At 44.5% G+C, this 17,465-nt stretch overlaps 1 protein-coding gene across 2 annotated transcripts in view; it reads right to left on the bottom strand.

Moving 5' to 3' along the window:
- The window catches only part of skap2 (src kinase associated phosphoprotein 2), a 308,759-nt gene that overhangs the window by 274,446 nt on the left and 16,848 nt on the right, over positions 1 to 17,465 (bottom strand). For both annotated transcript variants that reach the window (XM_069914125.1, XM_069914126.1), the window contains 2 exons: positions 12,399 to 12,504; positions 11,557 to 11,582 (listed from right to left, as the gene is read on the bottom strand). In XM_069914125.1, coding sequence (XP_069770226.1) covers positions 11,557 to 11,582; positions 12,399 to 12,504 — 132 coding nt within the window. The remainder of the gene's footprint in view (positions 1 to 11,556; positions 11,583 to 12,398; positions 12,505 to 17,465) is intronic.

The following is a 17,465-nucleotide window of genomic DNA, read 5'->3' as shown; positions in this document are numbered from 1 at the left end:
TTCCTATAACTTGGAATTTACTACAGACATCCGACACATCACAGGGATATCCAATGTAGTAGCAGACGGACTCTCACACCCAACAATCTCCGAAGTTATGGGTGGCATCGACATGGCCCAACTAGCCAGGGATCAGGCCAAGGATGCTGACATGCAGGCCTACTGCAAGGCCATCACAGGACTGCAGGAACAGGAGTTTGTCCCTGAACCAGGAGGACCACTACTTTGCGACATGTCCACTGGCCACCCAAGGCCCATCCTTCCCACTGTTTGGAAACACCAGATGTTCAACCAAGTGCATGGATTTTTGCACCCCTCCATCAGATCAACGGTCTGCCTCATCTCAGATCGCTTCAAAAGGCATGGACTAAGCCATGAAGTCTCCCTCTCTGGGTGAAGACCTGTGTACAATGTCAACATGCCAAAATCCAGTGACACACCAAGGCACCGTTACAACCTTTTCCACCTACGGAAAACAGATTCCACCATATCCACGCAGACATCATAGGACCACTGCCAATCAGCCAAGGGATGAGGTACCTGTTCGCTGTGGTCAACCATTTCATACACTGTCCAGAGGCAGTCCCTATGCCAGCCTGCCACACAGACTTGCGTGCGAGCATTCATATTACACCGGGTCACTCGTTTCAGCTTCCCCTCACATATTACCTCCGACCGAGGAGCCTAGTTCACCTCCTCCCTATAGTCAATACTATCAAAATTCTGTGGTAGCCAGTTACACTACACGACTGCCTACCACCCAAAGAAAACGCCACTTGAAAGTGTCTCTGAAAGCTTGACTCCAGGGCCCAAACTGGATGGACAAATTCCCATGGGTCCTGCTCAGCATCTGCAAGGCACCCAAAGAAGGCTTCACCACCTCCCATTCTAGGTGACCTCCATTTCAGCTCCACTGAACCTCAATCCAATGCCACGGTTGTCCTGCAGCATTTTAAGGGCCAGTACAGCCAACCCATGCCTACTCCCTAATACCCCATACGGCTCCCCACCCTGCCACGCCCAAGTTTTAAAACTGCAGATTTCATTTTTTTTGTCAGGAGGGGCCAGCCAGGAACCCCTTTACAATGCCCTTACGATGGACATTTTCAAGTGCTTAAGAGGGATGGGGTGGTTTTTATTCTGGACTTTGGGGATCGACAGGACATGTTCACTATGGACCATTTAAAACAGGCCCACTTAGATGGTATAGAACCTTTCCCTGCTCCTCGGTTGCGGAAATGTGGTCACCCTCCAAAAGACTCTAAAACAAAGACTGTGAGAACTGTTTGTGATTCTGGGGAGGGGGAGTGGTGTAGCAGTCCGGTCTGGCCCCGTACACAAGGGGCTGAATTGCCACAGCACACAGCCTACACTCACCAGCACAGAGGCTGCCTCCTCACTGAGGAGAAGTTCCAGGGTTAAAGAGTGGACTGCGGGGAGCGAACACCGCTCTTGAGATTGTGCGCTGACATCACTCCCTTGAGCCAGTGCGGCAGGTGGGGGGTTTTGCAGCATTGCTTTTGTAGCACAGTCTCTTTGAATAAAGAGTCAGTTACTGGTTCACTCAGCTCAGTGCAGACATGTTCCTTTCTTTTTGCAGGGCCACCATATTGTGGGGGCTATAATACAACATCAGATAGTGTAGCACGGGAACAAGAATGCACCCCACCCCTTACACTTGTCAGACTAAATTGGACCTGCAATTTTTCCTGCCATATTTCCAACCAATTTACATACTTCTCCAAACACAATGAGCTGGAGGAAATCAGCAGGCCAAGCAGCATCATTGGGAGAAAAATAATGTTCGACCTTCCACACTAAAACCTGCATACAGGTACAAGAGTGGGATATGGAAAAGAGAAGTCATTGTAAAGAGGACAAGGTGGTAGGAGTTGGATTGTACAGATTGGTAAATTCAGTAGATGTGAAGCACAACAAAGACAGTAGATTTGCAGATACCAGACAAACAGAAAGACAGGCAAAAAAAGGTCAGGTGGAGGAAGTTGTCATACAGGGTGTTGTGGATGATTAGAAGATAAAGGCAGGCATTGTTGCAATCTGATAAGAGAGGGTGAGAATGTACAAATGAGAAACCAGATAGAACTGGAAGGGAGGGGGAAGAATGGGAAAAGAGAGCAAAGAATCCAGTTGAGATACATGTAGGTGAAGGGATATGAATCCCAAAATGGGAAATGAGGATGGGGCTGAGTGGAATAGGGCAAAGATAAGAAGTGGTAATTAGAAAATTGTATGTTCATACCATTAGTCTGTAAACTGCCCAGGAGGAATACAAGTTGCTGTTGCTATAAGTGACATTGGGCCTTATTCCAGCTGTAAAGATGGCTCAGGACAGTCTGAATATGCCCGAGATTGTCTGTTTTCAGAAACTAAGCAGGCTTAGGCCTGGTCAGTACTTGGAGGGGATCCCATTGAAGGAACACCAGGTGCTGTAGGTTTCACTGAGGGTGCTGGACTTACAGTAGACAAAAGTTAAAGAATTTCTTATAGGTTACATTCTAAATATAGCATGACATGACAATAATGGAACCTTTACATCAGGAGCCCCGAATACAGTTGAGTGGGTTAGAGGAGCGGCACGTAAATTGTTGCCTCAAGATTATTTAGGTTTCTGGACAGTGGGAGGAGGCACAAGAACAAATGTTACATTTCTTGCAGTTGCAGGGGAAAGAACAAGGGATCACAGAGAGGTGGTTGGTGAAGGATGAGCAGACAAGAGAATCATAGATCAAGCAATCACCGCTGAAGAGAGAAAGCGGAGGGGTAATGTATTTTTTTTTACTCTGGGAGATACAGCACAAACAGATTGTTCTGGCCCAAGAGCCCACACTAATCTGTAAGCTTTGGAATGTGGGAGGGTACTGAAGCACCCAGAGGAAACCCACACAGACACGTGTAGAACGTACAAACAGTATCAGATTCAAACCCAGGTTGAAAGTGTTATGCTAACCACTACACTAACTGTGCCGAAAATTTACATTACATAATATAAAATACTAATATATAGAGACCCACGTACACGCGCACACGGGCACACGCGCGCGGGCGGGCACACGCGCGCGGGCGGGCACACGCGCGCGGGCGGGCACACGCGCGCGGGCGGGCACACGCGCGCGGGCGGGCACACGCGCGGGCGGGCACACGCGCGGGCGGGCACACGCGCGGGCGGGCACACGCGCGGGCGGGCACACGCGCGCGCGCACACGTACGCGCGCGCACACGTACGCACACTCACACACGTACGCACACACACACACGTACGCACACACACACGTACACACACACACGTACACACACACACGTACACACACACACGTACACACACACACGTACACACACACACGTACACACACACGTACACACACACGTACACACACACACGTACACACACACACGTACACACACACACGTACACACACACACGTACACACACACACGTACACACACACACGTACACACACACACGTACACACACACACGTACACACACACACGTACACACACACACACACGTACACACACACACGTACACACACACACACACACGTACACACACACACACACGTACACACACACACGTACACACACACACGTACACACACACGTACACACACACACGTACACACACACACGTACACACACACACGTACACACACACACGTACACACACACACGTACACACACACACGTACACACACACGTACACACACACGTACACACACACGTACACACACACGTACACACACACGTACACACACACGCACACACACGCACACACACACACGTACGCACACACACACGTACGCACACACACACGTACGCACACACACACGTACGCACACACACACGTACGCACACACACACGTACACACACACACACGTACACACACGTACACACACACACGTACACACACACACACGTACACACACACACACGTACACACACACGTACACACACACGTACACACACACACGTACACACACACGTACACACACACGTACACACACACGTACACACACACGTACACACACACGTACACACACACGTACACACACACACGTACACACACACACGTACACACACACACGTACACACACACACGTACACACACACACGTACACACACACACGTACACACACACACGTACACACACACACGTACACACACACACACGTACACACACACACACACGTACACACACACACGTACACACACACACGTACACACACACACACGTACACACACACACACGTACACACACACACACGTACACACACACGTACACACACACACGTACACACACACACACGTACACACACACACACGTACACACACACACGTACACACACACACACGTACACACACACACACGTACACACACACACGTACACACACACACGTACACACACACACGTACACACACACGTACACACACACGTACACACACACGTACACACACACACACGTACACACACACACGTACACACACACACGTACACACACACACACGTACACACACACACACGTACACACACACACACGTACACACACACACACGTACACACACACACACGTACACACACACACGTACACACACACACGTACACACACACACGTACACACACACACGTACACACACACACACGTACACACACACACACGTACACACACACACACGTACACACACACACACGTACACACACACACGTACACACACACACGTACACACACACACGTACACACACACACGTACACACACACACGTACACACACACACGTACACACACACACGTACACACACACACGTACACACACACGTACACACACACGTACACACACACGTACACACACACGTACACACACACACGTACACACACACACGTACACACACACACGTACACACACACACGTACACACACACGTACACACACACGTACACACACACGTACACACACACGTACACACACACGTACACACACACGTACACACACACGTACACACACACGTACACACACACGTACACACACACGTACACACACACGTACACACACACGTACACACACACGTACACACACACGTACACACACACGTACACACACACGTACACACACACGTACACACACACGTACACACACACGTACACACACACGTACACACACACGTACACACACACGTACACACACACGTACACACACACGTACACACACACGTACACACACACGTACACACACACGTACACACACACGTACACACACACACACACACACCACTTTAGAGCAGCACTAGTTAAATACTGTAATCTAAACATCTAATTAGAGAATACAAACAAAAAAGGGGACAGCACCTAATATTCTGTAAATTCACTGCAATTGCATTAAGTGTTTAAGAGAGACATCTTTGCTACTCCCTTAAGAGGCAAATCATAAAAATAAATAAATGTGAACAGTTAAATCAGGAATAGACATATAGTTGTATTTAACAATTTTATACTGGTGCAGTAAAAGATGTCATCATTTTAACCACATGGAGTTGTAAACCCTTGACTCTCAACTCTAGCCAAAAATCTGTCAGTACAGCACAAGTCAGTATTGCAGTTGCTCTGTTCACAGCCCACAAACTATTAATCAATCCACTTTTATATTGTAACATTTATCCTACTTTGTTGTGCTATAATAATGGCTTGAGCTTACCAGTCATAAATTGCATGTGCTAGCCAGCTGACAATTTTTGGAAACCTACTTACATTGTTAATTTATGAGCAATAATATTAAATTATTTGCTCCACTACAGAAAGCAGCATTTAAATAAAGAGCATAAAGATCTGTCATAAATAAACTTCTTTATTTGTTGATAATTCTGGAAATATTATAATTTGTGTAAATCAGTCTTACCCACCCTTCAATTAGATGGCTTCACTTGCTTGATGGATGTCATCCAAGACAATTGGACACTTAGTTTTTGACTAAGTTTACACTAAGTTAATATTTAAAGTAAAATAGGCAACTAAAACATTTCATTAGAACAGCATAGAAGAAGGAATAAATTAAGTGATCACAAACTGATGTATACCTTGTCATATGAATCAGAAGGAATCTTTTACAAAATTCTCAACTACATATTCTGGTTAAATATATTTGGTCTAAAGAAATCATTTCATCAATCTGACTGGCTAGATTACCAACGTTTCACTGTCACTACCTTCTTAACCTACTGAGAATCACAGAAACTAGTTTTTGAAAATTGATCCCACATCTACAACTGGTAGATAACAGACTATTGCCCAGAAGTTCACACAAACTTTTGCTGACCTCAAGTTGTGACCTTCATACCAGTGGCCACAGGCTGCAGGTCACGACCTCTTCAAGCAGCATCTTGGGAGGAAAGTCAATTTAACTAGAGGACCAACAATATGTATTGTATAATTTGGATACAAGTGAGTATTCCTTAATTTTAACTTAGAAATTTAAAACACGCAACGAAACAAAGTAATTTGGAATATTTTTATTTTTAAAATAGACTTTCTGCAATTTAGATTAACCAATTAATTTTTATTTTTAAAAGTTACTTTTTAAAAACAGAGGAAAATAATACCATTGAGAATTATCTACTAAACAATGAGAATCATCCCAATTAAAATCTCTGCCAAAACCACCTGCGTTACATACCTTAAGAAAATTCTCCCAAGGCATTTAACAGTAAAAAATTTTTCAATAGCTATCTATAAATTGCCAAAATATGAAATTATTTACCTTGCCAAGAAATGGGCTGCAAGGATAGCTTTCCTCCAGTACATAAAAGAAACATATTTTCAATATTCTCATGATTATCCCATTTCTAATTCACCAAACATACAAAAACCAGAGCCACATATTACTAAAAATAACTCTCAAATGACTACAGCTACCTTTTATTTACTTATATCCTCAATTAATTGCTAATTTTGCATTGGTTAATGCTTGACCAGCAGAGGGAGCGATTATACCCAGCCAACCCAACCATCTCAGCATATTTGGAAATTATTCTGAATCTGAACAAATCTAGTCAGTGATCCCCACATCCTACAAATGAATAAAAAAAAACATCAGCAAGAAATTGCCATTAGCCCATCACTACCTTCTCCAAGACTTTCAAGAGAAATTGTTTAGATCCTTTTCTGCTAATCTTTCTCCATATTTTTTTTTAATTTCCTGATGCAAAATATATTGATTCATTGGTCTTTTGGGCATTTAATGTCCTACTTTGTTTAAACTAAAATCCAAACTCTTCTTTCATTCCTTCAATTTAACCTCATTATTGTAAATAAATTACAATGTCACACGTCAATTTATTTTCTTTAATTGAATGAAAAGGCCTAATTTTCTTCAAACCACAATGCTATTCTAGCAAATCTCATGTCCTATTTGTAACTTTGCCATCAACACCAAAGCATGGTACCAAAAATAGCAGCATAATTAAGAAATTATTAACAAATACCATTATTTTTTAGACAAATAATTACTATGGATTAGATTATATCGAAGACTTCTTTATTGCACTGCCAGCTCTGCTGATCCCTGGCACTGACGTCAGGGCCCTGCGTCATCAGAGTGCCGATCTTGGGTTGGCCGGCATTCCTGCCAGCATTGCCAGTCTTCCTGCGGTGCAAGATCACCTGGGACAATGGCTGGTGTCACCCCCAGGTCTGCATTTGTCGGCCATTTTGTGGGCCAGTTTGTATCTCCATGCACGGGCTGCTGCACAACCACCCCCCCCCCCCAAACCAGCGACTGCATCGCGGGAGCAGAGTGCAGACCGGCTCGTCACAGTCCAGTTATGCTGGTTTCAGGTGGCTGACGGTAAGGGTTTCCTCCTTACAGCAGATGTAGAGGATGAAGGTGGAACTATTGTCTCTAATGACCTTGTGGGGGCCCTCATAGGGTAGTTGCAATGGTGGCTGTGTGCACCCCCTCCTCACAAACACATAACAGCAAATCCTTAGGTCATTCAGGATGCCATCCTTGGGCTGGCCATGCAATGGGAGTTGCCGTAGGACCAAGGACCTCAGCTTTCTCCACAGGCTCTAGAGGTTCACCGCGGGGTCTTCCGAGCCTTTAATAGGGGGCCAGGAATGATTAAAAGCATGCCGTAGACTATCTCCGTCGACAAGGTGTGTCTTTGGCACTCTGGAATGCCCTGGAGGATTCCTCGTCCTAAGCAATGTCTTTTGCCTTGCTGCTCATCAACACAAAGAGGAAGCGCAAGATGTGTGCCATTGCCAGCATGGAACTTGTGGTAAAAGTTTATCATACCAGCAAATTCCTGCTGTCCTTTCACTGTACATGGTTTAGCAAAGTGCCGGACCACCTCAACCTTCTCGGGGAGGGGTGTGGCCCCATGCCTCTTAATCCTGTGCCCCAGGAATTCGATGGCGTCCCAACTGAACTGGCACTTAGCGGAGTTGGTGGTCAGCCCTAACTTGCTCAGCCAGGTGCACAGCTGTTTCAGGTGGGCAGCTTAGTTTTTACGGCTGGCAGTGAGGATAGTGCCCAAATAGATGAACACAAATGGAATGTCTCAGCCCACTGTGTCCATCAGCCGCTGGAAAGTTTGTGCCGCATTCTTTAGACCGAAGGGCATGCGGAGAAATTCAAACAAACCAAAGGGGTTTATGATTGTGGTCTTGAGGACATTCTGAGGGTAATTGGGATTTGGTGGTACCCCCAGATGAGGTCCACCTTGGAGAACACCCATGCCCCATGCAAGTTGGTGGCAAAGTCTTGGATGTGGGGCACAGAAAATGTCAGGCATGGTGGCCTAGTTGAGGCAGTGGTGTTCCCCACATGGTCTCCAACCCCCTTCTAATTTGAGCATCATGTGGAGGGGAGCATAGGTGACACTTCCCAGCTTCTAATATTTCTCAATCTCAAAACACATCACCTTCCAAGTAAGCCGGTGGGGGGGGGAGGGGGTGCGAGTAGCTTGGCTTCCGAATTGTATCTTATTCATCCAAATAAGATAACTTCATAATTGCAGCTGTAGTTTTAATTATCCTTTGATAAAAGTGAATAAACATTTTCATATCTTCACACTTCATAACGATGAGTAAAACAAAGCATATGGTAAATGATAACAATACTCCACTTCAAACAAATATAAATGGAATTAACAATGCTAATAAATGATTATTATCATCATCATCATTCATTATTAATGATAAATTCAAAGAAAAGCTTCAAGAGCTCAGGACTCTTCCATGGTCATTCCAAGAATGAGAAAAGGACTCCCGGTCTGCTCAGGAGTCATAGTAACTATGGTAACTCTACAAAACAATTAATCCTTAAAAGGAAAGTACAAAAAACAATCGTGTCTAATTGACTTGTTAAGTGCACAGTTTCATAACTCCAAAGGAAATGGGCCAATGACAATTTTTCTCAAGCAAAATATTTTGGTAACAATTGGGTCTAGAGCAGTGGTTCTCAGCCTTCCCTTCCCACTCACATACCACTTAAAGCAATCCCTTACTAATCACAGAGCACCAATGACATACTTAAAGTGGTATGCACGTTGGAAGAAAAAGGTTGGGAACCACTGCTCTACAGGGAGAGGCCCAGGGACTGTTGGAACATCACACAATACCAAGCTCCTTCACCAGGCTTTTTTTAGGAGGGAATTGGTTTACCCTGGTGTGGAGCAGGGCCCCCCTCCTCCTTAGTCAGTATGTGCTGCCTTTACCCCATGCTTTGGCTCAGCCATGGAGAACTGTGTCGTCGTATCAAGGGGAACTGTGCCAGGATGCGGGCTAATTCATTGTTTGAGAGTGTTATAGAGTCCCTGTTTGGCCCGGGGGTGGGGGGGGGAGGGGGTGCGAGTAGCTTGGCTTCCCCCAGAGGCAGAATCTGAAAGGTTCTGGGATGAACCAAGTGCCATCCCTTGAGGTCAACCTACAAACAGAGGGCCCAAAGGAAGTTACCCTCAGGAGCAGTTGCGCCACTGCCACGAGGGTAAAGGTCCATGTAAAGTGGCTGTTGCCGAAACGAAGCAGATGGTGTGGGTCAAGAAAGTTTCAATGCTGGAGCTGTTGGCTGCCTTCAGTATTGAGCCTGGCTTGTAGCAGTGAATGTCAAGGCCTGCAGGGGGTAGGACACTTATCTCTGTGACCATGTTGACCAGGAAACGCCTCCCTGACAGTGAGTCCTAGACTTGGAGGAGGCCATCACGTGAGCCAACTGCTGCAGCCGTCAATGATGGTTGGTCAGGGCATTTCCCGAAAATCTGCAGGCTGGGCGGCATCGACATGTCTCCACTGATGGTAGTAGCTTGATTTTTCCAGGGTGTTCACTTGACCCACCACTGGCCTTGATTTCATTGGGAGCTGTTCATGGGGCTTGCATCCTTCTTTGCTCTCCAGAGCAGTCCACCCAGGCGATGACACTCCAAGGGTCGCTGAAGTCCTCCATGAACAAGAGCCATATATCCTCAGGCAGCTGCTCCAGGAAGATCTGCTCAAAGAGCAGGCAAGGCTTGTGGCCCTCAATTAACGCAAGCATCTCACTCATTAGGGCGGAGGAAACCCTGTCCCCCAATCTGTCTATATGCAGCAATCAGGCAGTGTGCTCACGCCAGGAAAGCCCAAAAGTGCAGGTTAGTAGCTCTTTGAGGGCCATGTATTTGACTCGCTCCGGAGGCTACCATAGGAAATCTATGACCCTTGCCGCTGTGTCCTGATCGAGGGCGCTCGTGACAGAGAGGTAGCAGATGTTATCAGCGGTGATTCGGCGAAGCTGGAACTGAGCCTCAGTCCGCTCAAGCCATATGTGCAGCTGCAACACACAGAATGGTAGGGAGCCTGAGAAGGACAACCATGGATGGTTTCTGGCTCCGCCTGATCCGTCATCTTCAGGGACACCAGTGTAGTGTATGCACTAATGATGAGTGTGGAAAGAAGACACACGCTCGAGGAGTTGAAATTGAAGACTGCTTACATGGGCCTCTGGTATTGACGTAGGGCCCCAGGTCATCTGAGCGCAGAGGTCACTTGGGACAACAGCTGGTGTCACCCCCAGGTCTGCTGGGTCACCGTGTTCGTTGGCCTTTTTGCGGGCCAGTTCGCGTCTCCATGCTCGGGCTTCTACAGCTTAAACATTTTATCAATATGGAGTCATTTTGAAATATTCAGCTATATAAATCACTAAGCCTCTACATTCTTTTAAAAATGTATTAGCATACCTTTCTTGTAGTCTCATTTAGGAAGATTAACTTGGCAGAGGCAAGGTCGAGACTGCAGTTAAGTATTACATGGCAGAATGTATGCAAATGGTTGAAAGTAGCACATGCCAATTCTATTTTTTCATGATGTGATTTTACTTTAAAAAAACATGCATTTTTGCACTTGGACAATTAAGAACTGAATAATATGTGGAAGGAGCCATAGAAACTTCAAAGTAAGACAGAATAATGCATATAGCTTTTCAAAATAGGAAAAAGCAGCTTAATAACAGTGAATATGAAAATCACAAGTAAAAATAAGCTTGAAAGAAATATTGAATATAAGAACATTACCTTTCTCTTGGAACTCTAGAGGATAGCTGAAAAATAGAAATTTTAGATAATTCAATTTAGGAACAAATTTCTATAATGCGAATAAATATTTATTTTCTCCTGCAAGCCTGTTTTCTAAATGATCCCAGTTTGGCTTAGTTTACCTTCCCATAGCTATTCCCTGTGTTTTTTGAATTTTTAAGTTTTATTTCATATTTACAGCATTTGCTGATTTTTCCTTTGACATTTTCTCCTTGGATTTCTTCCCCATCAGACGTTTCATGATAAATTTTGTACATCACTTCTACTAATAAAAAACAACTCTCAAAATAATCCAATTGTCTATTTAAATCAGTTACATCAAGGTTGTTGATGAGAATACGAGAATGAGGAGAGAATTTTTAAAACTGTGATTAACATAGCACGTGTAGATGGGACGCAATGGGCTGTAGAACCAGTTTCCTGCATGCCTTTCTGACTCACCCCATCCAATTGTAACAACATTTTCTTTATCCTAAACACCAACCACATTGCCAAATTTTTTTTTCAAAATATAGAGCTATAGCCTGATAACAGGATCCTCCAGCCCAGGAGCCCGCACCACCCAAATATACCCACGTGACCAATAAATCTACCAACCCTGTACATCTGGAATGAGGGAGGAAACCCCATGCCAACACATGGAAAATATGTAAACATCCTTACCGACACCACCGGATATGAACCTGGGTCTCTGGCGCTGTAAGAACATTGCTCTAACCACTATACTAACCGTACTGTGTGGGCAAGGACTACATTTTATGGATTTATATTCTTAACCAACTTAAAATATATATTTTTTAAATCCATAAGCACATCTTTACCTTGCTTTAACACCCTTAAGCTTTCGCAAAAGAGTTTCTTTCTTTTCTCTTGCCTTCTTTGTTAGGTTTTCTCCCTTTAGTATCTCATCAATAAATATTTCAAAATCTGCAAAAAGATGAAAGAATATTGACATTAAAACTTATGGATAAGAACTGAAAATCTGTGATGAACCAATTGTGCGACTCATGACCTACAAGAAATTCCAAAATAAACATATAAACATAGAAGATAGGAGTAGGTCATTCGACCCTTCGAGCCTGCTCCGCTATTCAACGAGATCATGGCTGATCTTAAAGTTCAGTACCCCGTCCCCGCCTTCTCTCCGTAACCTTTAATACCCTTATACTGAAGAAATAGATCTAATTCCCTCTTAAATATATTTAATGAACCTGCCTCTACTGCCCTTTGTGGCAGATTCACCACCCTCTGGGTAAAGAAATTCCTCCTCATCTCGGTCCTAAATGGTTTGCCTATTATCCTCAAACCATGTCCCCGGGTTTTGGATTTTCCCATTCTTGGAAACATCCCATCTGCATCCATTCTGTCCAGTCCTGCCAGAATTTTATATGTCTCTATGAGATCCCCTCACAATCTTCTAAACTCCAGCGAGTACAATCCCAATTTGCGCAATCTTTCCTCATAAGTCATTCCTGCCATTCCAGGTATCAGCCTGGTGAATCACCTCTGCACTCCCTCCATTGCAAGAACATCCTTCCTTAGATAAGGTGACCAAAACTGCACACAATACTCCAGGTGGGGTCTCACCAAGGCCCTGAACAGTGTAAGGTAAAACATCATGAGATGGGAATGTGTAAGGAGTTACCCTGTACAGGGCTGTAACAAGAAGGGGAGGTGTCCTTGTACTCCTGTTAGGTAAAACATCATGAGATGGGAATGTGCAGGGATGTAACAAGATGTGAATGCATCCTTGTACTTACAAGATAAGAGAGACATTGATGGATTGAGAGGCAGGAAGCTAGCAGGGAAAGGATAGCAACAGTTTTAGTCATTGGACAAGTAATGATATGATGATGTTCTAAGCACATATCCAAGGGTATAAAAAAATCACCATTTTGCTGATAACGGCAGAATGCATTCTCCGACTAACATGGTTAGTCGCAAGTGTTACAATCCGGTAATAAAGAACAAAGAACCCTGATTTCGACTCAGCCTGGTGTTTGTCTCACTCATTCATGAACAAAGCAGACCTAACAACAGCTGCAGTAAGGTATCCTTGTTCCTATACTCAAACCCTCTTGATATGAAGGCCAACATACCATTTGCCTTTTTAATTGCCTGCTGTACCTGCATGCTCGCCTTCAGAGACTGGTGTACAAGTACCCCTAGGTCTCTCTGCACTTCCCCATCTCTTAATCTATTGCCATTCAAATAGTAATCTACCCTCCAGTTTGTATTACCAAAGTGGATAACCTCACATTTATCCACATTGTAGTGCATTTGCCATGTATCTGCCCAGTCCCTCAATTTATCCAAATCACACTGGAGCTTCCTGACCCCCTCTTCCGTGCACACAACCCCTCCTAGCTTAGTGTCATCTGCAAATTTGGAGATATTACATCCAATCCCCTCATCCAGATCATTAATGTAAATTGTGAACAGCTGGGGTCCCAGTACAGATCCCTGTGGCACCCCACTGGTCACCGAGCCATTTATCCCAACTCTCTGTCTTCTACCTGCCAGCCAGTTCTCAATCCACATCAATACTTTGCCCCCAATCCCATAAGCCTTGATTTTGGAAGCCAGTCATTTATGCGGGACCTTATCGAAGGCCTTTTGGAAGTCCAGGTACACCACATCCACTGGCTCTCCCCCATCTATTTTACCTGTCACCATCTCAAAGAATTCCAATAGATTTGTCAAGCACGATTTACCTTTTGTAAATCCATGTTGACTCCGTCCGATCCCTTCTCTGCTAGTCATATGCTCCGCTATTACATCCTTAATAATGGATTCCATCATTTTGCCCACTACTGATGTAAGGCTCACCGGCCTATAATTCCCCGCTTTTTCTCTACCCCCCTTTTTAAATAGTGGGGTAACATTAGCTACCCTCCAATCCATGGGTACTGATCCTGAGTCTATCGAGTTCTGGAAAATAATTCTTAAAGCATCTGCTATCTGAATGGCCACTTCCTTAAGTACCCTAGGATGTAGATTATCAGGCCCTTGGGATTTATCTGCCTTCAATCCCATCAATTTCCCCAAGACCATATCCTTCAGTTCCTCCCTTGCATTAGTCTCTATGTTTCCCAACATCCTTGGGAGGTTATTTGTATCCTCTCTTGTAAAAACAGAACTAAAGTAAGAATTTAATTGGTCTGCCATTTCCTTATTCCCCATTATATATTCCCCTGATTCCGACTGCAAGGGACCTACTCTGGATTTCACCAATCTTTTCCTCTTGACATATTTATAAAAGCTTTTGCAGTCGGTTTTTATATTTGCCACAAGCTTACTTGCGTAATTTATTTTTGCTCTCTTGATTAATCCCTTTGTCCTCCTTTGCTGCATCTTGAACTGCTCCCAGTCTTCGGTTGTGGTACTATTTTTTGGCCAATTGATATGCTCTCTCTTTGGACCTAATGCTGTCTCCAATTTCCCTTGTTATCCACGGTTCAGTCACCTTTTTTGGTTTATTTTTATGCCAAACTGGTATAAACGAATTTTGCAATTTCTCCATTAGATCTGTGAATGCTTTCCATTGTTTATCCACAGTTAACTCCCCCATAAACACCACCCAATCAATCTTACTCAACTCCCGTCTCGTACCATCATAATTCCCTTTATTTAAATTCAGGACCTTAGTCTCGGTTTTAATTTCATCACTCTCCATGTCGAGTGAGAATTCGATCATATTGTGATCGCTCCTACCCAAAGGGCCTCATACAACAAGATTGTTGATTAGCCCCTTATCATTGCATAACATCCAATCTAAAATGGCCTGCTCCCGAGTTGGTTCCTCGACATATTGGTCTAGATAACCGTCCCGTAAACATTCAAGGAATTCCTCCTCCTCAGTATTTTTACTAATTTGGCTAGTCCAATCTATATGCAAATTAAAGTCTCCCATGATGACAGCTGTCCCCTTATTGCACGCTTTTCTAATTTCTCTTTTAATGCCATCCCTCACTTCTACACTACTATTTGGAGGCCTATATACCACCCCCACTAACGTTTTCCACCCCTTGCTATTCCTCAGTTCTACCCATGTAGATTCCGAGTTGATATCCTTTCTGTCAATCGTGTCGGTCCCTTCTCTCACCATCAATACTACCCCACCCCCTTTTCTTTCTTGCCGATCCCTCCTAAATATCGTATACCCCGGGATGTTAAGTTCCCAGACTTGCCCACCCTGCAGCCATGTTTCTGTAATCCCAATCAAATCATATTTGTTTATCTCAATTTCTACAGCTAATTCATCTACCTTGTTCCGAATGCTTCTTGCATTAAGATATAAAGCCTTCAGATTTGCTTTTTTCACCCTCCTTGCTCCTTCTGATTTTTTTACTTTCGCTGCCTAACCTAACTTTTCCTGTTTTATCTTTTCTGTCCTTTGCCCTATCATACAGGTTCCCACCCCCCTGCCAAATTAGTTTAAACCGCACCCGACGGCTGTACCAAACCTAGCTGCTAATATATTGACCCCTTTTGGGTTTAGGTGTAACCCATCCTTCTTGTAGAGGTCATGCCTTCCCCAAAAGAGATCCCAATGATCCAAGAAGCCAAAACCCTGTCCTTTACACCAGCCCCTCAGCCACACATTCATTTTTCTTAACCTTCCATTTTTGTCCTCAGTTGCACTTGCACAGGTAGCAAACCAGAGATCACCACCCTGGCTGTCCTATTTCTTAGTTTCTGTCCTAGCTCTCTGTAATCCTTTTTCAGTACTTTGTCGATCCCATAGTATTAACTTGTTACCCTGAAGCCCATATCATTTTTAGCCTTAAGACTCAAATTAATTTTGGAAAAAATTCCCATCTCAAATGGAATACAAAGGGCATGATTAAGTGACATGATTAAGATTTATTTCATTTTGCATAGAAATTAACCAATCTATTGGTCCATTTGAGGTCAGATGACCCAGTCAGTGTCAGATTCAAATAGGACAGACTCAGCAGAAAGAAGCTGGCTGCTGCAATCGAGGTCAGGTGTCTCAGGCAGAGACACTTTTTTAAAAAGTGGTTCGAGCCAGAGTGGTGATTTAAATTAATTTTAAAAAATAATAATAATTTACACAGAGCACAGAAACAGGCCATTTCAGTCCAAGAGTCCGTGCCGTCTAATTTACACCCAATTACCTGCACCCTGGTACATTTTGAACAATGGGAGGAAACGAGAGCCCCCGGGAAAAACCCACGCAGACACAGCAGAATGTACAAACTCCTTACAGACAGCATGGGATTTGAACCTCGGTCCCAATCGCTAGTGCTGAAATGATGTTGTGCTAACCGCTGCGCCAACCACTTTGGCTCAAGTGGTCTGAGGGGTAAGGCTTTGGCTCGTGGTCTGAGTGGTAAGGCTTTGGCTCAAGTGGTCTGAGGGGTAGGGCTTTGGCTCGAGTGGTCTGAGGGGTAGGGCTTTGGCTCGAGTGGTCTGAGGGGTAGGGCTTTGGCTCGAGTGGTCTGAGGGGTAGGGCTTTGGCTCAAGTGGTCTGAGGGATAAGGCTTTGGCTCAAAAGGCTTCACCGAGAAGAGACTGCGATGGAGGTGCAAGAATTGAAATAAGAAAGGGCCATCGTATTTGAGGAACAAAAAGGATTCAACAGGTAAGCACAGGTACCATTAATCTTGTATTTTTTTTCCCTCCAGTTATAGACAGTTGGAATCACAGCCAAGGCAGGGGAATGCTCTTCTTGGAGAATGTTGGTAGTATCCCTGATGACTTAATCTGCAAGAAGTGCATTCAGCTAAGGCTCCTGACAAACCACATCAAGAAATTGGAACTGGAGTTGGATGAACTCCGGATCATTCGGGAGGCAGAGGGGGTGATAGACAGGAGTTAGAAGGATACAGGAGGAGGATAGATGTGTAACAAGTCAGGAGAGG

The sequence above is a fragment of the Narcine bancroftii genome, chromosome 1 (genome assembly GCF_036971445.1).
Source record: "Narcine bancroftii isolate sNarBan1 chromosome 1, sNarBan1.hap1, whole genome shotgun sequence".
Classification (NCBI taxonomy): Eukaryota; Metazoa; Chordata; class Chondrichthyes; order Torpediniformes; family Narcinidae; genus Narcine; species Narcine bancroftii.
Note: the sequence above shows the minus strand (reverse complement) of the source record. Positions and strands in the feature narration are given on the sequence as shown.